The sequence below is a fragment of the Zootoca vivipara genome, chromosome 1 (genome assembly GCF_963506605.1).
Source record: "Zootoca vivipara chromosome 1, rZooViv1.1, whole genome shotgun sequence".
Classification (NCBI taxonomy): domain Eukaryota; kingdom Metazoa; phylum Chordata; class Lepidosauria; order Squamata; family Lacertidae; genus Zootoca; species Zootoca vivipara.
In genome coordinates, this window is record NC_083276.1 from 94,572,000 (window position 1) to 94,594,745 (window position 22,746).

The 22,746-nt window shown below is 40.2% G+C and overlaps 1 protein-coding gene and 1 long non-coding RNA gene across 2 annotated transcripts in view; one reads left to right on the forward strand and one right to left on the reverse strand.

Moving 5' to 3' along the window:
- The window catches only part of LOC118092245 (uncharacterized), a 167,844-nt gene extending 156,192 nt beyond the window's left edge, over positions 1–11,652 (forward strand). Inside the window, exons 3-4 of the long non-coding RNA XR_009558229.1 lie at positions 4,684–4,787; positions 11,517–11,652. This is a non-coding gene — a long non-coding RNA (uncharacterized LOC118092245). The remainder of the gene's footprint in view (positions 1–4,683; positions 4,788–11,516) is intronic.
- DPP10 (dipeptidyl peptidase like 10) overlaps positions 1–22,746 on the reverse strand; it is a 228,481-nt gene that overhangs the window by 1,085 nt on the left and 204,650 nt on the right. The window contains exons 20-25 of the mRNA XM_035130088.2: positions 11,483–11,677; positions 10,329–10,383; positions 3,729–3,828; positions 3,256–3,314; positions 3,080–3,152; positions 1,538–1,611 (exon numbers count right to left, since the gene is read on the reverse strand). Coding sequence (XP_034985979.1) covers positions 1,538–1,611; positions 3,080–3,152; positions 3,256–3,314; positions 3,729–3,828; positions 10,329–10,383; positions 11,483–11,677 — 556 coding nt within the window. The remainder of the gene's footprint in view (positions 1–1,537; positions 1,612–3,079; positions 3,153–3,255; positions 3,315–3,728; positions 3,829–10,328; positions 10,384–11,482; positions 11,678–22,746) is intronic.

Here is a 22,746-nt window from a genome sequence, read left to right on the forward strand (position 1 = left end):
TAGGGGTCTCTGATTTGTTTTAAATGCTTTTGCATCAACATAGAATGAATCATTAGGCAATGTTATGGCTTCATTGAAAGCTCATAAAATTCAAACTAAAATTCATTTTCGTGATATTTTAAACCAGCATTTCATCACCTACACTGAAAGCTTTAGCATTAAAAGTATTTACATATATTTATTTAAAATGGCCTTTCTGATTTGGATTTTCAAAATGGTTTAGGGGGAATAGATATTTAATTTCTATCAATTATTGTAACAGCCTGATATACAATCTGGTAAAAATGTGGATCTAGTATGTCTTCAAAACTAATCCAAAGGTTTATTGTACAGTTGTACAATACAGTTCTACCTCTACAAACGCTTCGGGTTACAGACGCTTCAGGTTACAGACTCTGCCAACCCAGAAATGGTAGCTTGGGTTAAGAACTTTGCTTCAGGATGAGAACAAAAATTGCGGCGCGGCAGCAGCAGGAAACCCCAATAGCTAAAGTGGTGCTTCAGGTTAAGAACACTTTCAGGTTAAGAACGGACCTCCAGAACTAATTAAGTTCTTAACCAGAGGTACCACTGTACTTTGTTTTGAGTCTGGGATCCGTTCCAGAGCCCCGGACGCTCGATGAAAGGGACGCTCGACAAAGCGCTGCTTTGCGCAAGTGAACGGTTTTGCATTTCTGCACATGCGCGAAGCAGCAAACCTGGAAGTAACCAGTTGCGGTACTTCCGGGTTTGCTGCAGACGTTCCACGAAATTGATGCTAAACGGAGCGGACTCACAACGAGGTACTCCTGCACTAGCAATATTAATGATATGGAGCCCAGATAGTGGGTGGGATTGTATATTGTTGCTACTGGTAATATTTGGACATAAACATGGGTATAGATAATGAAGCTGGACTACCTTTGCAGTTTTACTTACCTGACAGCTGATAGGAAATGAAAACTACTATTATTGTACAGTTGCCAAACCTACAGGTAGTCTACATTTCAGTGGTATTTCACAACCATAAAAAAATAAATGACTTGGCTACTTCCCAGCATTTCATCCTTTCTAACCAGCAAAAGCACAGTTCTAATTTCCAAGTTAACCTTATAACAGATAGGAATAACACTTAAGAACAGCACACAGAAGTATAATTAAGTTATTAGCTTTGATCAATAAGAGTTCAGAGCTTATCTTTCAGTGTCACTATAGAAATAGTATTGTGTTTCTAATTACTTAAAAGAGCATCAAAGAGGCCAAGATGCTCATGCAGCAGTGATGTTTAGGCTCTTATATGACTAAAGCCGCCTTCCTGCACTGGAGATTCCTCTGTGCAGAAATCAGTCTGGAGCCAACTCTCTATTTTTTATTTTATTTTATTTTTGCATAGATTCATTTTTTGAAGTTTGTTCAACTATACATAGTCTAAACAAACATGATGCTATTTTCTTATATATTATGTACTTGCAAGGAAAAGAATAATAAAAATTCTAAGACTGGTAATAATTAAAACATATTGAAGGATGCACTATTGAGATATCTGACCATTACATACCTGCATAGTATAATTCACTCCAGCTTTTATTAGATGTTTAATTAATTCTGCTGAATGCTGGAAATGAACTTTAGCTGTGGGACAATAACATGTGTTAGCAAAAAAGCATTATTAATGTCAATCAGATCTTACAGATTAGCTGCAATCTTGTTCAGGCATCAATCTAGTATGCTCATACAAAGGACCTTATTATATTTCTGCACTTAACATGTGAAGGTCAGGGACACTGTAATGACAGGGCTCTATCAGTGAGGCCACAAGTGCATCTTCTCTGTTGCTGTTGCATTGAGTGCCCTACACACAAATAAAGTGGGTTATTCTGCTGAATATTCTTTCCTAGCACTTCCAGAAATATCTTCCTTCTTCATAACAGAACAGCTATAGCATAGTAGCTAGGGATAGAATTCTCCGAGACATCTCGATGCCAGACTTGATTTTTTTCCCTATTTCACTCCTTGATCTAAAAAGTGAATATTTTCCTTACTGGTTTGTCTAATTTTTCATACTATATGTATAATATTATATACACAACATAATATTTTATTGCATTTAAGTATTTTTATTCAGTTGTATTCATTCTATATATAAATCCGTATGGGCCGTGACTCCTTTATATGTATTATGTATAGAATATACATATTAATATGTATGGGTATTGGGTAATATATGCATTTTTGGACACATGGACTGGTGAACTGCATCACAAAATTCACAGTGCGGTAGTATGGATTTTTAAGGATAGCTTTGTTTTCATTTGTGTGTTGGTTTAAGAAGGGCAAATCAGATTCTGATTCACCATTCCTAAGTGAAACTGAACCTCTTAGAATTAGCTGATTTTCCCAGGAAAATCTATTTTATCCTGCCTCCACTCAATTTTACTTTTGCCTTCACAAGCAGGTAGTGGTTCTGGGTCTTCAGCTGGAGTGGCTGAATGATTAATCTTTTTAGCTGTCCAATGAGGTAGAATGGTTATACCCATCCATTGAACTGGGACAAGGTGTTCCAACATCATGAAACAGTGTTGGAAAACCCACTCCCCTGGAAATATTATTCCCATACTAGTTAAGCCTGTGTTTGAACATATAAATATAAGAAATCATGCATTGTTTAGCAGTGAAGGGCAGTACACTGTAAATGCACTGTAGAAATTAATCCATTACAATCTATTGTTTGCTATAACCCCCACCCCCACCCCACCAACATTTATATTTTGCCAATGGTGGAATCAATAATAATTTGAAAGCTGATTAAATATTGACGCTGTCGTTTATTAATATATGTTGCCATCTACCAATGACATGGGTGTTTTATATGATTTAAACAAATTGGTACCTACAGCTGCTAAGAGTTACAAATATATTCAGTTAGGAGAAATGTCATCTGTTCAGATGTAAAACTGTCAATTGACTCTGACAACAGGCGCTCTGGGGGCAGACAAAGCTCAGTATTATCAAAAGAACACAGACACATGCCTCTCTTTCACTGAACTTAGCTGCGCCACTAGCTGCAACTGTAAATGGAACTATTTGTGTGTATACTTACTATCAGCTGTCCCGTGGACAATTAACAACTTTTCTTCTTTAAAGCCGTGAATATTGTGCAGCACACTGGATGCCTTTAGGAAAGAAACACACACACACACTTGTACACCTCTATGACTGATTTGCATTTCAAGTGCCCCTGTAACACCATAAATATCTAAAGTACAACTTGCTTACCTGATAAGCATTTTCTTCTTTAGATGGAAGGCCGAGGTATCTTTCTGAAAAAGCTGATGCTGCAGGGGAAACAGGGTTCTTTTTTATTTGTTTCTGTTAAATTGTTTCCAGATTAAATGAGTTAACATTTAGGGACATAATCATATGTAACTAAACCCAAGGCTTCATGGGTACAGAATAGGTACAGTCCCTTCCAGTGTAAAAGATTTGCTGCATCTGTCCGTATATTCCGGTGTATAAGATGACTGGGCGTATAAGACAACCCCCAACTTTTCCAGTTAAAATAGAGAGTTTGGGATATACTCGCCATATAAGAAATACAACCTGGTGTATAAGATGACCCCCAACTTTTGAGAAGATTTTCCTCGGTTAAAAAGTAGTCATACGCAGGAATATACAGTACTTTTTAATCCGTCAGAGGGGGGAACTGGGTACCTACCTAGTAGACAAACTGAATAATACAAAATACTCACCATACAATCTCATGTCTGTAATTGGTGCAATCACTGCTCCACACTTGAAAAGCCTTTCATTTGACTTGAGAATCATTGATGCAATGTATCCTCCATACCCCTACAAAACAACCTAATGTGAGTTAAAATGTGCCCATTATTGCCTTAATGAAACAGTTTCTTTCTTACGCAGTACCGTAGCATTTACATCTATTTCTATGGCCCTCTGATCTTCTGTGAATTAAAGAGAGAATCAAACCTGTTTTAAGCCATTTTTTTTGGTCTAAAAATGTGTTTTGAGCCAATATTCACTACAACAGAGTGCCCTTAAATTATTTAAAGTTCATATCTGGTGGTAAAAATGGCATTTTAGCCTCCTACTTCCTCTCAGTAGTATGGTGGCTTGGGAAGCATAGACTACAGTATTGGTTCTTCCAGCTTGATGGTGTTGACTGTGACTGGCAGGGAATAAGCCCTATTATTCAAAGGTTAAGACATGTTTGTTTGTTTCTTATTTACTTATGAATAAATATTTGGAGTTCAGAAGATGTGTGTGGTTGCTGCAGGAAAAACTCTTCTCTCTCTTCAGTAACAGAAAGTATGTCTTTGTGATGGCCAATAACATGCAGGCAACGGATAGAAATTCACAGCATGATGCCATCATACATTAATTGGCAGTATCAGGGAAGAGAGGAGCAGGAGATGAAGTTTTTGATGGCAGGCCACATGATTGATAGGTGCAGCCAGAAAGACACAAATGGCCAATGACAGCATAATTCACGTATACACTAACCATATTGCTAAGGCAAATTCAAACAGTTATTTCGGCTGCTGATTTTCCTCCATATAGTAGTCCTTGGCTACACATGTGTCACTAGAAATGGTAACAAATCAAATTAACTACTTAAGCCAAAGAATTGGAGGCATCTCACCTTCCTATGAGGTAGCTGAACCTTGTTGTTGTTTTCTTCTGCAGATCAGAGCCACCCCACCCCCTGCAAATGCCTTAAGGAATGAGGCTATATCATGATGGGCATTCGAGCAATAGTAGAAGAGAAAAATCAGTCACCCCAGATTAAGGTAAGAACTGTGAAACGTAAACAAACATAAACCCCCCACACATTTTTTTTTCAGGGGAATGGGCCTTCCAAAGTGGTGATGGGGAACTATTTGGTGTGTGCTTAAAAATTCTTTGGTTTTTGGCTACACACTGAATGTGGCTATGGCAACCTATACCTTAGGTTGATTCTCAGACTGTGCCATCTTAATATGCAGGAAGTTCATGTTTGGGTGTTTATCTGATTTATTTGCTTTTTTAGGAAGGAGGCGTGTATCTAGAAAAATAGCATATCAGGAGAAATATCTCTCTCCAACACATGCTTTTGTGCAAGGAGTTTATGATGAACATTATGCCCACAAAGCAGCTTATGATAGCCAACACCTGCCTCACTCAAAATTTATAAATTGTCCTTTGTTGGATGAAGATGAACTGTGTTGAAATCGCTGTTTGTTTGTTTGTTTTAAAAAAAGCCCACTTGTTTTGTTTCCATATAAAATGCTTGCTGATTGATTCCACACTTCTAAGAGATGGAGTTCAAGGTCTAGCAACCCTAATTTAAGACTTATATAACCAACAGCAGGTTTCTCCAAAAAAACAACTGTGTCATTCCCCACTCTGTGGGAAGAAATCCATCCCTTTTAAACCCAGATAATAACTTATTAATCGTTATTATGTGCAGAGGATCTTGACAATATGGACTTTCACTGTGTTCTGTGTATGTCTATGCATACAAATCCATGTTGGTTGCTTACTTCAAAATAACTTCATTTTTAATTTTTTAAAAAAAAATCCCTGAAAACTACAACAAAATCCTATATAACCGAAGATAAACAAAGTTTATGCAAAGCACACAGTTTAAGATTTGTAAAATAAATTACTTATAACTATAAAATACAAATAAAAAGATTGGGGGGAAATGCCTTCATTCTGTGCCTTCATTGATCTGATCTGCCACTCTCAGACTAACGTGGAAATCAGAATGTAAATTATCTTTAGGATTTTGCACTTTTCCAAATTCTGTGATATAGCTGTTGACATTAAATACATTAATAATGCATTTTAATGAATAAAATACACTTAGGAATTTAAACATTTATTTTATCTCAATGTACACATATCCAGGCCTTTCCCCCCAGCATTCCAACACCTCCCACCCTGGCCCTGGGAGTAGTGGGGGAGACCTGACCACTGTCTGCAAAACCCCACTGCACCTCTGGCTCATGAGGAAACCCTCCCCAGACCCCAAATGGGGTATCCTCTATGGGCTCCGAAGAGGCAGAGGCACAGTGGGGCTTTGCTGAGGCTCTTCGGCCTCCCAGCTGATGTGTGTGGAAGCCGTATCTCACTTGAGCAAGCCCCCACCTGCTCCAGCTCACGTGAGCCAGAGATGCGTGGGGGAACCTCATTAAGCTCCTCAGGTAAGCAACCTCAACAATAGGCCTGGACGATGTATTGATACCTCACCCAGGACTGGTATGAGGGCCAGACCATGATGGTGGCTTCACACGGCAGTGTATCACAAGTGAAACTGCCGCTGCTCCTAAGCCCCTCTGCCACCAGGGTGCCGGGGGACTCGGGAATGGCAGCGTTTTCACCAGTGATATACTGCTGGGTGAAGCAGCCATCCCACTGGCCCTCCTACCGCAGATGGGACTGTGTGGGCAGGCGGCAGCTTTAAACTGCTCCACTCAAGAGTGTTTGGCTGGCTGCATCTCAGCAGAGCAGTTCAACAAATTCCCTATCCTACTTCTGGCTCACATGTGCCAGAGGCAGGGTGGGGGCTTTGGCAAACTGTTCTGTTGAGGCGTGGGCAGCCGTGCTCCCTGCAGGGGGGGCTGCCTCTTCCTCCCAGGAGAAAGAGGTAGCCCATGTGAAGGTGGCTGAGGCTACCCTGTGAACAGAGCCTGACGGAAGCTGCCTCTGGTTCACAAGGAGACCCCCAGCCTGAATATATCCTCCTTGGGCTCTGGGTGGGTCTTCTGAGGGAGGTGTGTTCTGGCACCTTTTGCTCTAGAAAAAAAAGCACTGCTCATATCTGAGCTTGGCTGAGTGCTGCATACCAATGAAAGTGATAGGAATGTGCCATGGGATTATAAAATAGCCCAACCAGAGATGGCAAAAGGAGGCCTATTTCTGTTATATAGGGGGGGGAGCATCAGTTGAAGTGGTAGAGCAGGAACCTTGCTTTTGGACATGAAGGTTGTGTGTTAATGGCCACATAATTAAAGATATATCTAAAATGTAAGCAATAAAGGGGAAGATATATAACTTTCCTGGACTGCTAAAATAATGAAAGATGGATACTTTATTTGATACCGAATGTGTGCAGTCTGTAAGTACATTGCATGGGTTTATGCGGTCACAAATTGTTACAGCATTCACAATGAGATTTACAACTAGGAAGGGCACAAAGAGTAGATGTCTTAAAAGAGTTGCTTCATCTCTTGCATCCAAAAGAAGCAAACATCGATATCTGAAAACTGCAACTCTTTTTGTGGTTAAGTTCTAAACACGGTTTGAGACAGAGCAAGAGAGATGGTTGAGAATCTATTTAACTTTTTGCTAAAGGTGAATGTATTTGTCTGGCTCTTCTATTTAATGCCAGAGGCAATAGCATCCAACAGCTGACAGACTAACAAAGGATATCTTGAACAGATGGCACACAAAAGGATGTTACTCATAGCACAATAGGCTGTGAATGGGCTTGCATGTAAAATATGTATTAAAAAGGACATGATGAAAGTAATAGCAAGCCACATTTGCATTTTTGGAAGGGAGGTTTTTAAAAATAACTTCAAATGCAGGATTCTAGATTCAGGTAGGTAGCCGTGTTGGTCTGACAAAATCAAAATAAATAAAAATTGTTCAGTAGCACCTTAGAGACCAACTAAGTTTCTTCTGGGTCTAAGCTTTTGTGTGCATGCACACTTCTTCAGATACACTGAAACAGATGTCACCAGACCCTTATATATAGTGGGAGGGTGGGGTGGGGTTTTTCTCAGAAGGGAAGTAAGAGATGGGTGATTGACTCAATGGGTATGGTAAACCTGTTGACGATCGCTAACAACTGCAAATACAGGTAGTCTTTACTTTTACCATGACTTCTGTAACCGAGCACCTCCAGAAAACATAAATAAAAATGAAACTGCTTGAATCAAAAATATTGAAAAATGTTATTTATTAAAGGCACAATGAAGTCAAAACTTCATACTTTCAAGTCTCATTGATTTGCATAGGCAGATTGACCATGTAAGTGGACTTTGAAGTGATTAACTTTTTTTCTTTCTTTCAGATTACAGTAGCACTTAACTCTTGCTATTTTGAAGTTAGCACTCAAAGGTGCACTCCTAGCTTCACCTAAAATTGGCATTAGAGCTGGGCAGTAATCCAATTTATTGTCTGAAATAGTATGATGTTCATATTGCAATACCAGCACAAGTTGCCTGAGCAGGTCAGCTGTGTCTTTCCTCTTTGTGTGGTCAGTTGCTCCAGGAGGAAAGATGCAGCTTGGGGGGAAACAGGCAGGCACCTTTGAAGGAGCCCTGGTGTCTCTTGGGGGGGGGGTGTCCCTTACCGTCGTAGGGCTGGGCAATGTATCTCGGCTGCTTCTTCCGCCCCTAAGGGTGGGAGGAAGAAACAGTCGAGATACATTCCAGACATCATGATATCTGCATATAGAATGATGCTGAAAACCAGATTACCGTATTTTTAACTCCATTAAGACACACAGGACCATAAGACGCGCTTAATTTTTAGAGGAGGAAAACAAAATTCTGCTGGTTCTGCTGGGGCAGGCACAAGAGCCACGGATGGGGGAGGCACTGTGCTGTGCCTCTCCCAACTGGGGATCCTATGCCGGCTCTTGCAAGCGGTAGAGGCGGCAGAGGGGCGAGCGGCCCCAAAGGGCTGCTGGTCCCGCTGCCGCCACCTCTCGCACAGGCAGGGAGAGGAGCCGCAGTTCGGGGCGGCACTGCGCTGTGCCTCTCCCAACGGCAGCATGCTGTTGCAAGAGGGAGGGACCAGCAGCCCGAAAGGGCTCCTTTTGGGCTGTTCCTCTCTCCCCCTCCCCTTTGCCAGCAGGCGCAGAGGGGGTGGGAACAGCCCGATTTTGGGCTTCTCCTCACCCCCCCCCACCTCCTGCCGCTGGCTGGGGCCATGGAGGGGGTGGGAACAGCCTGATTTTGGGCGGCAGAGGCATCCCTCCATTCGAGGAATCCCGCTGCCGTGCATGGTTTTGCTCCATAAGACACACAGACTTCCCCCTTAGTTTTTAGAAGGGAAAAGGTGTGTCTTATAGAGCGAAAAATACAATAGTATCATTTGGCCCTAATTGGCATATTTTATTTTTAAAATGTGCACTCTGCATAGCCCTCAGAATGTTGTCACAATGAAAACAGTAACAAGTCAAATAAAAAGGTACCGGTATTTAGCACCAAAATGATGGGAAGCTTTCAGGTGAACCTCTTGGGGAAAGAAATCCTAAGAGGCCCTGTCCCAGTAACTACTTATCTGACATGATGGTGGGGCCATTTGGAGTAGGACTGCTGGTTGTGACTTCTTAACATGGGCTGGCAGTTTCTCAAAGTATGCAGCACTTTAAAACAAGAATGGGTAACCTGGGGCTCTCCAGATGTTACTGGACTCAAGTACCCGTGAGCCCGTGGAGCATGGCTAATGGGAGTGGTTGTCCAGCAGCCTATGTAGGGCAACAGGTTACCCATTCCAAAGTTAAGCACCAGTAATTTGAAGTGTGCTTACAAACATTTGTAATTAATGCAGAAGTTGAAGAATCCTTCTGATATGGCTCAGCCTATTGATCAAAAGCTTTGCAGCTGTATTTTGAACTTGCTGAATTTTCCAAATCATCCTCAAAAGCCCCATGGAAGCAGTCTTACCTGGAGGTTTCACAGCATGGGCAACTGTAGTTATCACTATCCAGGCACACCCTGCCTGAGACAATGGCCCTGCATCTCCCAACATCAGCTGGACTGAGTTTCAGTTTAATGGCCCCTTATCCACTCCTTTATGAATTATAGGCACTGGCCTAAGACTTCTAGTGCTTCAGCTAACATGGATGTGAAGAAAAAATACCCTTGGATTTAATAACCATACTGATGCTGCCTCCACAGCCGCTTCATATAGATACCAAAAGGAGTGAGACCTTGCAGGACACCTAATATAAAAACCAAGCAGAAGTCTCACTACACCAACTCTTGGAAACGCCTCTACTGCAAGACCCACCAGTCCCAACTGCAGAGAGTCTATGGAGAAGGTTACCATGGCCATTGGTACCCAAGTCCTCCCCCTACATACCATTCCTGGCATAGGTTTTTCATCAGGGTTATCAAAGCAGTGTCTGAGAGTTCCAGACCTGAAACAAAATTTAATTTAAGCTAGATAATATAATCAAAGAATGCCTGGAGTTGAGTTACCACCACTCCTAGGGGGGATATTAGTAATTTTTTTGTAATAAAAACAAAAATTAAACCACAGAAGAATCAGAAACAGACGAAATGCTATTAGGAGCACGTTGCTACATCATATTCATTCCAGAATGTTACCTTTCCAAATATGCTCAGCCTCTTGGAGTCAACGAATGGTTGCTTTAGCAAGTATCTGTAACAGAAAGTTTCTCTTATTACAAAAAGTTGTTTTTCATTTTTAAAGTTATTTCCTGAAGAAGAATGTTCATATTTATGACTACTGTACTGCAGATAATTCAAAAAGGAATATTAAATAAATTACGCTTTGTTTGGTTTAAGCCTTCCACATTTTTTCTTGATCCCATTAATAATACATACTGCAGTTTTATTGTAACAATCTTCAACATAAAAGTAAAATAAAATCAGCTGCAATGTTCACAGCAGGATAAAATATTGAAGACATTTTATGAGCTTAGGCCACAATTCCTGTTGTCCCTAAATGTGGGATCCCAGGAAAGAAAAAAAGCATCCAAGCAACCAAAACTTCCGTACTCCTGACATTATATATGGTGTCAGGCCATAGGAAGGTGGGTGTGGCTTCCCAAAATGGCATGATAAGCCTCTAAGACTTGGTGGGCCGTCATAAGAATACTGTTGTAATGCAATTTGATGCATATTTAGCTATTATTACTAAATAACACAACATATTTTTTCCCATTCATTCAGACTTTTGTATATCTTGAGCAGGATTATTCATTAAGCTATTATACTGATTAGGGGTGTATACATTTTAAGATAAAGCAGTTAAGAGTACAATCTTGTACGTCTACTCAAAATTAAGTTCATTTTGTTCATTGGGACATGCTTCCAGGAAAATGTGCATAGTATTACAGCCTAAATATCTTTGTCAAATGAGTGTGGGATCTGATAAATCAATTTATTTTAGCCCAGAAGTGGGGTAAGCAGAATTGTACTCTTCATAACTGGGATATATTGCAATTGTCTTATACATTTTAACCTTTTATGCATAACATATGGAGCCCATTCTCCATTATGTGATGTTTAATTAGTAAATTAAAAATCCCACTCAGACTAGACCTAGAAGTCTCCTTTATCAGGAAATCCCAAAACAATGTTTCAGTGAATTTTATTTAATTTTCTTGCTATCAAACATTAAATATTTTTATATTGATCCAATACAGCAAATACACATTTCCAAAATTAACACTGTATCAACCCGAATAGAATAGAATAGAATATAGGAAATAGAATAATCTTTTGCACATACGTACTCTACAGCTGCTATCTGGTCCTTCACTTCCACAGATCCTAAGGAACGGTGGACTTCTTGCAGAATCTTTAGACCTTGAAATCCACTCCCTCTTCCATCAAACTGAGCTACGATGACATTATCAGAGTTGACAAGCACAGAATCCCAGTCAATGTGAAACTTATCTGTAACCAACTGGCTGCCTGGAGCTTCATCGCTGTAAATACCAACATACCAGACACAAACGAAGGCTATTGACAATGTGATGCACTTTGCAGTTCTTCAATATTTTATTTAACCTGGATGGCAGAGTTCACTAGGAGTTACGCAACCCAGTTGAATTATTGTCAGTTTAATCTATAACAGCACATTAACCACTGCTGTTATCACTTACGGGGAACAATAAACACAAATAACTTCTTGAACTGTACAGAAATAAGCTGTTAAGATTAACACGTTGTTTACTAGTCTCATAGCCAGGAAAGAAGGCACACACGAAGATGCTTTGTACCATGTCAGACTACTTGTCCATTTTGAAAACATCTCCCCAAGGTTTCATGAGAGATACTTAACCTGATACTTTTAAACGGAGAGACTGAAAGCAGGATATGATGGGTCTATTCGCTTAGAAATGAAGATCCCCTCAGTGGAGTTAGTTTTATGGAGGCGAGTTTTGATTTATTGGATATCCCTATGGCATGAACTCCCGAACCACTATCTCATTCAATGCATGTGGCGGGATGACTTCACAAATTTGTGGTCAGGAAAAATCCATGCCAAATTGCTGTCCTATGAGATCTCGCCCACTGAATTGTTCAAACTGGATCTAAATGCGGCAAAAAGGTGTATAAATCAAAGGCTGGATGATGCGGAGCTATACCAAAATTTCTTAGCTGGTGGTGGAGTTTGCTCGCCGTTAAATTTCGGCATAACCCCTATCTACCGTGCTCCGTCCTATTTAACATCGCTTACGGCCGCGTCTCACCGATATGCCTTCATTAAAGCTAGGTTTAATGTTTTTCCAACAAACGTGCTGAGACATAGATTTACTAAGGGCCAAGTCTCTTCAATGTGTGCTTGTGAAATTAAAACATCTGAATCTCTACATCATGTTATGTTTATCTGCCCTATGTACAGTTCGGCTCGTGCTAGTATACTAAATTCTATAATCCAGCCTATGGCTGACAAACCAGTTGACCTACAGCTTGCCTGGGTTCTTCAAGATGTGGATCCTTATATTACTCTACAGGTTGCTAAATTCCTAACAGCCGTCCTCTCGTACAAGAGACGGAATGGAATGTTAGCAGATTTTTTATAGTTATAAGTTTTTATTTATTTTTTATAATGACATCTGATATTGATTTTAGCGTAGTGCCTAAATTTTTAATCATTATCTTAAACTATTCTTTTTAATTGTTAATATTTGTCCTTGTGAGCTGTGAACTGTGTTTTATTATTTGTGGCTTGAATGAGTCCGCTGTTTTATTTGATTTATTTTGTTGTGTTGTGTTTTATGATGGGCGTAAAGCCGAATAAACTTCCTGTTGTTAGGATATGATGGGGTGGGAAAGTAACAGTGGCCAGGAAAAAGGCATGAATTAATCTTAACCTGGACAAAAAGGCAGGGTAACATTTTAGATACAATTAGAGCCCAACTGTCTTATTTGCTGCAGTGTTTTCAGGGAAGGGAAAGGCAACGTACAGTCATACCTCAGTTTAAGTACGCCTCGGTTTGAGTATTTTCAGTTTAAGTACTCCGCGGACCCGTCTGGAACGGATTAATCCACTTTCCATTACTTTCAATGGGAAAGTTCGCTTCAGGTTAAGTACGCTTCAGGTTAAGTACAGACTTCCAGAACCAATTGTGTTTGTAAACCGAGGTACCACTGTACCTGCATTTTAGCCAGTTCTATTTTCATTTTCCAATCAACACTACTTTTGCAGGTGGCTGGTGGTGCAGGAGGAAAAGTACGTTTGGTAATATCTAACAATCAACTTAAACTTGCACAACCAGCCACCTGTGAACCATCTTTCTTTTTTTAAAGAAAAATAATAATCATCCTGTTTCCAGTTGCATATTTTCAGATTTGCTGTGCATGTGAAATAAAATCAGCAAAATACTATGTGTGAATAACAGATGCGCTTTCCTCCCTTGTTCACTTGTGCACTCGCGATACATGTGCATCTTACCCAGGGTAGTTAATATGTGATCCCCCATAAAAGATGTATAGGTTTTAGCACAGGAAACCAATAATCAAAGAAAGACGACGTGTGAGTAACTAATAGCACTTGCTTCTGTCCACTTACATAATCTCCCATAATTTTGATGAGTTTACTAGGCATAAGTACAACAGCTATTTGGAGGATTCAGTCAGGTCTGAAACTGATGGAAAGGCCAAATTCCTGCACTATGATTTATTTTTCTTTATTAAATTTATAGTCTTCCCCAGACAGGCAAATGCCCGATTGGATTTTATAATCGCCTCTAGGAGATTTAGGAAATGCTGTTGAGAAAAATGTTTTTCTCCTTCCAAGTTAGTAAGATACAGAAATGACTGTAACTTGTTTTGTGACTGGAAATACAAATATTCTAGGATGGGGTGAAACACTTCTACTGGCTATTTTCATTCAACATTGCTGCTATTCATATTTTTTTCAATGACAATGAAATGTCAGTTTTGAGAAAGGTTTGTTATTTCCCCCCAGCCACACACGTCATGAAACCAAGCAATCTATCAAGAAGTGGTATATCTCAGTGAAAAGTATATTTGCTTGTACCTTGTGTGGAAATTAGATTGGACAGTATCTATGAGCTCACTGTTCAGGGTTCTTGAAGAGTGGAGGAAAAATAATCACTGTGGGAGTCTAAATTTAAGAGACACAGAGGAACATACTAAAAATTACAACTATTCCCTTCAATCTCTGTTCTTTCTGGGAACATGGAAATCATCTGTCAGTGTTGCTTTGCCAATTTACAGCAAGACAAGCTACAGTGGTCCCTCAGGTTAGAAACACTTCAGGTTACTAACACTTCGGGTTACAAACTCCACTAACCCGGAATTAGTACCTCGGGTTAAGAACTTTGCCCCAGGATGAGAACGGAAATCATGTGGCGGCGGCACGGTGGCAGTGGGAGGCCCCGATAGCGAAAGCACGCCTCAGGTTAAGAACGGTTTCGGGTTAAGAATGGACCTCCGGAACGAATTAAGTTCATAACCCGAGGACCACTGCATTCCATTCCATGATGTCATGGTCCATGACGGTAAGTCCTGCTAGGCCATAATCTTTTAAACTACTTCCAAAGAATAAAGAAGTTTCCAGTTATGAACATAATTCCAGATTGCAACTGTCCACAAAACTGTTTATGTAAATTACAGGAGCTTTATCTCTCACCCATTACATAACATCTTGGGTTGTTATGACATCTTTGTTTAATTTTTGGGGTTCTTTACATCTAAAGATGTGACACTTTGCTTTTTTTGAGGAAGGTTTAACATGCCTTCACAGGACTAAAAGAGATATAAATACTGAACACTTATCTATCATCTATCTACAGTATCTATCTATCTATTAGAATTGATTCCCCACTATTTAGCTGAAAAGGCTATCATAGACAGTTCCTGGCCTCACAATCTTAGGAAAACAAACAGTCCATTGCCTCCAATGATGTCACAATTAAAGATACTACAGGCATTTACTTTCCAGACCTTACAATTTTTTTATCCATGTCATGTGCATATTCATCAATCAATGATTTCAGCATTTAAAAACCCAGACAGAACTTATATTATCACCCGATGTTATATCAAATGCTACATTTTTTCCATGGAGGCTGCTAACATATTTTGCAGCCATTCATCAAGTGCTGAGTAATAAAGGAATAAGAAGTGAAATACACACATGCAGACACCAGATCTTATCTGAATCCCCACAAAAAGAGAAGTACATTCTGTTCTAGTAAATGAAATAGCAGCAAAAAAATAGCTCCCACTCAACTGATAATGCAGATTTCTGCAGATTTCACAGTTCAACCACAGAAAGGAAATTTGCAGAAGATACCCTTACTTCCAATTTTGTATTGACCACTTCTACCCAAGCAGTACTACATTGATTTTAGGCAGGAACTAGTTTTCCTCTTGTCCCTAATCCTTATGAGTCCATGTTTTTATTTCTGCATTAGCAGTATCCTCCAACAGTGCAGTTCTATTACTCTTCGTTGGTCTACATATTTGACACCTACCAAGTCTGTGCCTACAGATACTAATGATATATATCGTATGAACTTGCAGTGTTAGCAGGATGTATTATGATTCAGAACATCTGCCAAAGCTGATGTGCCTTTTAAATATAAAGGAGATACCAATTACACAGCAAAATCATGGACCTCAGCAGGCAATTTGCAGGCTTCCAGCAGTGCAGTCCCTAACACAGTAGATATTCAAGAGGGGGAAAATGGCAGCCCATCACTTGGTATTTGAAATCTGGAGACTAAACCATAATTTCTGCTTGGAGCTCTGAGGGAAATATGAACTCCTTTACTACAATTAGTATCAGATCTGACAGCTCTGGACTCTGTCTGCATCTTCACCTTTGTACCAATCAAGAATGCAATGAAGTTTCTCAGCCTCTTTTGTCTATTGAACACTGTATCACTATATACAAAGGCTACTTAATTTCAATGAATGAAGCAACAAAACAAAACAAAACAAGCAAAACACGATCTTCTAGGACTTGCAATTTCAATTCAATTTCTCTTCCTTTCTCTTGATAAACTCTCTTATGCAAATGAACCTGAAACAGCTATGCAAAAGAGATTGACAATAAAATGTGTAGCTACTATCTACTGTGTCACTATTTAAAAATTCAAGGATTGTTTTATTTATTCGTATAAGAATTTTAACCTGGCCTTCTAACACAAATGCATCTGTCAAGGCAGCTTAAAACATTTAAAAATCTTAGTATAACAATAAAACAGTTCTATATATTTTTTAAAATCAATTGAGGGAGGCAGAACAGAGGTAATTGAAAACCTTTTGCTTAAAGCATTATTTGTCTGACGGCTGTCAAGGGAGTAAACCTTTGAAATTTCATGAAGCAAGGTGCTCCAGAGTTTGGGTGTAGCCCCTCTCCTGTCACAGCCTGCTATGCTTCTGTCATAGGTAGGACTGAGGTTCACTAAACTCCACCTGTCTAATTCCCAGAACAGATAATCTACCAAGGGGACCAAAGCTGCCTGAAACCCCAAACCTACACCTGTTTCATCTGTTTCATCCAATCACCCTTGAAGCACCTTGCCCAAGAACAGTAGAGCAGACGCTAGCTGGAAACTTATCCAACCCACCCAGAGAGAGATTTTCCTATAAATGTTTCATGACAGCCACCTTAAGGCTAAATAGACATCCCCCACTCTCTGTGCCCACTCAAGCAGACTTACGGTAGCTTCCTTAATGTGTCAGGAAGGGCAAGGATCACTTAATCTTGCCCATCTCCTCAGACTGTACAAATTAAATGACTCAAGTACGACAAGACATCCAGGAGTCAGAGATACATAACTAGGATCTGGTACAGACACGGCATATAAGTCACAGTAGATGTGAGCAACTTTATCTGCAAAATGTCTAGCAATAGTGTCAGAATGGGAAATCACATCCTTTCCCCCCAATTCTTGATGCAACAGACTCTAAAACACAGAGTGGTTCAGCTAGGTGACTCTGGGTAGAAGAAAAGTGTGAGTTTTTTCATCACCACAGCAGAGGACTCAACATGGGCTCTAGTCCATGTCCAGTCATGTTGTCTTCAGGTTTCCTCCCACTGTTGCTCAAATAATTGTCTCTGCCACTTTATCACCCTGAGATCCCTCAAAAAGCAAGGAGGCAGGTGGCTCCATTATCAGCTGCCTGAACCCATCAGTTTGGGTGAAATTGTGTCAACCGCCTAGGTCATTTTCCTATCCCAGAGACTGACCGAGACTTTGACAGAATCACTGATATAGCAGAAAACTCACTCAGAGCAGTTGGGAAATGATTTAGATCCATATTTGGACCTTTATAATGGGTCCTGCACCACTGTGAGCTTAGGAGCTTATTTAAGCCTAAACCTCACGAGGTAGGAATCTATATATGACAATAAATCTATGACCCTAAACCCAAGTCCATACCTAGGTCACCACCACCCCATACAGAACCAAAAAGCCAAGTCAAGAATCTGCCCTGCAATATGAATGGGTCCTGACATCAGTTGGTAAATTCACACAGCTGCCAAGTAGTCCATGAAGTCCTGAACGTCTATTGAAGGGGTGGAATCAACATGGGCATTGAAGTCATTTAACCACTAATCAGAGAGACTACTGTGCTCAATACTACTCCAGCTAGCTCAGGCAAGGAGACTGCTGACACAGTGGGGAGACCTGAACCCAGGGGCACTTGAGGCAAAACAGGAAGTGCTGCTTTCCCCTGCCCTGCTGCTCCTGCTACTTATTGCCACTGGTACCGATTCTCTACCTGCCTGCTACTTCCACAATTTTGGGCGAGAGCTCACATGATTTCGGCTGGGGACAGGGGCAGCACCTGCTGGGTGTCCAACTTGGGGGGCTTCTGCTGCCTCAGTTTGCCTCATGGCAGAGCCAACTCTGCCAATATCCCAACAGAATTCCCATTCTGTCCTCACCTATCCTCAAGTATAAACAGGAAGATGGTTTAATTGGGATCCTGGTTATGCTGATGGAACTTCAACACTGCAGCAGCTCTGCTTCCCTACCAACCTCCCTGGACAGGTGCTATAGAGAGAATCCTGGAGGAGAGATCTGGGGCAAATTCACCCTGCCCACTTCATCTAACCTTATCTGTGTAATGCATAGCAAGTCTGCTCCCTCACCCAGGATCAAGTCCTGGATAACCATGCTCTTCCTATTTATGGAACTACCTTCTAAGATAACCACCTTCAGACTAAGAGGGATGCCACCACAGCCCCAAGGACTGTTTGAGCAAATGAGCTGGAAGAGAAAAAAAAATGCCACCTAGTCACCCCTGCTTTTCCTGTAATGATTAGTCTACCATTCCTCCCATTGCATGCAGCCCTTATGACCATATGTGGCTCCTAAGGATATCTCCAATACTGGACAGTAATATTAATCTTAACACATGCTTGTAAACCCATTCCAAGCAGCATTTACAAATGCAGTAAGTTACATCATTATGGTTGTCCGGCTTGTTTTAAATATACATTCCCAGAAGTTTTTCTTCTTTCCTTTTAATCAAGTACATAGTTATAGCTCTGCCTTAAAAAATAAATAGCATGACATTATAACATGTAAATCTGCATGTATTAAAATAAATTATGAAAATGGGTGATTCTCCTACCCTGCCATGTTGTTAATCCAAAATGTAATAATTCCTCACTCTGTTCCTAGAGAAAACCTCCAAGGACAACACCAACTGTACACAGTGGGTTCTCTTTTATGCACCTATATTTCTAGATTGCAGACTATACAATTTTGTGCAATAGAAAATACCACATGTATTGTAACTTTATACTGAGCCATGGGTTCTTCCATTATCATATGCATCACATATTGATCAAAGCTAAGAATATCATTGCGGCAAACAAACCAGAGGAAATCAATAAGTATAAGAGTGCTATATTTAAAGTAAAATTGCAGCTGGATAGTTCGGCTTTCCTATGAACTTTCTGCTGTTCGTATTTAATATAGCATAGTCTGCGTTATTCTATCCTGCTGTTCTATGCAGCTAAAATTCACTGTATCATGTTTTAAAATTCCAATATGATAATGAGTAATCTTGTAGCTTGGTAGCCAATGACTGACATTATGCCAAATCTGAATTATTTTCCATTTGCATAAAGCAGGGATTTAGAACCCGTGACCCTCCAGATTTTGGGGTATAGGTTTGGGGTACATAATTATAAAATTATCAATAGATTGCCTTTGGGGGCATAGGCCACCCAAAGCAGTTCAAAATTTCAAAACCCACAGTGAATATGACATTCTAAAATCACCCCTGATCTCTGGCCATGCTGGCTGGAGTTGATAGGAATAGGAATTCAGCAATACCTAAAAGACCACTTGTTCCCCAACCCTGCCATAAGGGAGGTGGAAAAGAGTGGAATCCAGTGGGTGCCCTTGTACTCATGGAAGGGAGTTGGAAGGGGGGGGATAAATAATTTACATCACCTACTAGTTCCCCTCCACCTCCAGCCCCCAGCTTAAACTCATATCCAGAGAGTTGGAGGACTTTTTAGATCAGTGGCTGCAGAGGGAAAGTGGGCTTGGCAAAAATTGCTCCCCTTCTCTTCCGTAAGTGGATGCCTCCACTGTGAATGTGATGGGCACAGAAACAGTAACTTATCTTGATGATTTAATCGTTAAGATTACTGGAGACATGTGCTGATTCACTTCTACTATACCCAAATTTTCAAACAATGAGTGCTACCATTTAAGAGGCATTATCTACACATTTCAAGGAAAGAGGTTAATTGTGTCAGAGAGAGAAAAGAATGATGATCACCTCTCACTTTTATTATACAGATTAAATGCTGCTAGCTTCACTCTACTTAATTATTTCCTATGCAGCCAGGGAGTGTATCTTCCAAATCTCTAAATGAATAAGGTGGACATTAATGAGGAATATCAAAGATCTGAGAGTTAAACTTTGATCCTAATTATATAGAAGAGAGATAATAAGCAGTCTTTCAGGCAATTATGGTACAACTCTCTAATCTATAGAGTACAGTATATATAATGTAGTTAAAGGAAGCTGAACATGAAACGTATTAGAATTGGAGGGCCAAACTGTAAAATTAGCAATTCACAATCTACTTAGCAATTTTAGTGTATGCATCAAAACTCAAGAGGGAGGTAAGTACAGACAATGGCAACATGTGTAAATTCAGAGGCTAACAATTCTGCTATAGTGGAAATACAATATATACATATTTTACAACTTTCCTTGAAATATTCAAACCATTTATGTTGAAATAGTCCACAAAATCAGTGTACTGAGCGTACACTAAATTAGACTTTGAAAAGGAGAAATGGCTCAAGGTGGGGTGGGTCCTTACTGAATATTCACATATGATGCTACACCCTTTTAAAAGGAGCAAGGGAGTTATTGGACCAACGCAAATGGAAACTGCATCCTTCAAAGCAACCACATCAAACATCTACAACAAAAAGAAAGGCTTTAGTAGCTGAGGGAGTCAGCCAAGACAAATCTGAACTTTGCTTGACAAAAAGAGCCTAAAGCCTTTCTGGGAAAGTCAGTTGTTGTAAAGGAAGAGACTTCACAACATTAATGCTAATAATATAGGGATCATTCCTCCTTTATTCATTCATTGTTCCTAAACTACCTCTCATCCAAATGAATCCCTGGGCAGTCTACAAACAACACAACTGCAGATAAAAATATAAACTATAACTAAAGCAAAAAGGACAAAAAGTAGCATAAAGTAGAAGATTAAAAAAACCAATACTGCTCAAATCATGAAACCTTGGAGATGGTAATCAGTACCACTGAAAGCTTGCTTGCAAACATATAGTAGCAGTACGAGTAGTAGCAGCAGCAGCAGCAGCAGCAGCAGTAGTAGCAGTAATAATTATTATTCTGGGTGGCTTACAATATAAAAATATATAAAAACACAATGTTTTGACTTGGTACGGGAAGTCTATTGATGTAGACTAACATACCCCTAAAGGTAGAGGGTCAGATTCAAGTATTCCACTACACTAGCTGAAGCCAGTGCAAGAACTCCTGCTAATACAACAGGTCTTCCCTCTTCTTCTTCCCCCAAATCTGCTCTGAAGGACTGGGAGAAGCCCCAAAAATGCTTGCACTGATTGAATGATTTTATTAGTGCAACATGGATTTCCTCCTAGGGAATTCCATAGTCAGGGTGCCACCACAGAGAAGGCTCTATCCCATGTCACCATACAAAGAGCTGTCTCCATCCACAGGGCACAAAGTGCTGCCTCTGCATATCTTAGAGCCAAGGTTGACTGGTAAAGGAATCCCAGCATAGCTCCTTGCTATGACCTCTCTCATCTGAATCTGTGTCGATTCTATTATTATAGTGGCATAAAAGCCTTAAAAGCAATGCATAAACATAACATGGTATGATTCTAAAGACAACTCAACTATTGGTTTTAGATCATGAATATGGGCCTTCCATATATGTCTTCCATATAAGTAGTTAAGAGCTGTCCACAGGCACCACGCTGGTTGTCAGAAACTCGTATGGCAATGTCCTTTGGCACTGTGGGCTTGCAATACCCAGGCCTCAAGCCAGGCCCTTCCTCACCCTCATTTCAGAAATACTTCATGACTTATTTCCAACCAATAAGGCATATTCAAGCAATCCATGTTGTAGCTATTGCTGCCTGAAGAGAAATAGGAGGTGATAATATTGTCTGAACAGATGCTCAGGTATTAGTAAGTGTATGGAGGAAGATTCATCCATGCTCACATTTGCTGGCTATCTCCTGTCTTCTCATTCTTATGAGCACTTGGTTAACTCACCCCCCCCCCCAAAAAAAATTACCTTCTTCAATAACGGAATGCTATAGAAGTGACTTTTCTTTGAGACTGATAAAAGGATAATTGCCAATACTGTGTTCATTCTAAAAGGAGGAAGCCCTCCTCATGCCTTACCCAGGATTACTCAGGTTTCTAAATCACATGGAATGCCTCTGTATGTAGATAACGCTCCCTGTTGCAGAAGCTATATTCAGTGTAGCTAAATATACAGTCAAGATGCTTTCATTATGTTTCTGAATACCAATTGTTTGGGATCACAAGCAGGAGAACGCTTTTGACTTCATATCCTGCTTGTGGGCTTCCCGTAAGCGTCCATCTGGCCTCTGTTATAACAGATTGATAGAATAGGCCGAAGCAGGGCTCACCTAATATTTTTATGTTCTTTATATGTGAGCAACACATTAAGAGGGCTACAGATTCTTAATATTGTCCTCTTATATCTAATGGCCCCAAGCCATTCATATCATGCCCACATTTAGATGTGGCGCTTTAAATTAATTTAAACTACAGTAGCTGCGGCACTGTATCAAACTGCGGCACTGTATCAAACAGTGTAGAAAAACAAACAAGACCAGGAACATTGGCAGAGTTTTGAAAATGCTTTCAGTTAGGTGTGTTATTGTAAAGCATCCTGCAATATCATCTGAAAGGAAATGAACTGTTTACCATATGTGCACCATCATACGAAAAGAGATTGCACACAGAGACCTGGTGTGATAGGACCTTATGTTAATTGCAG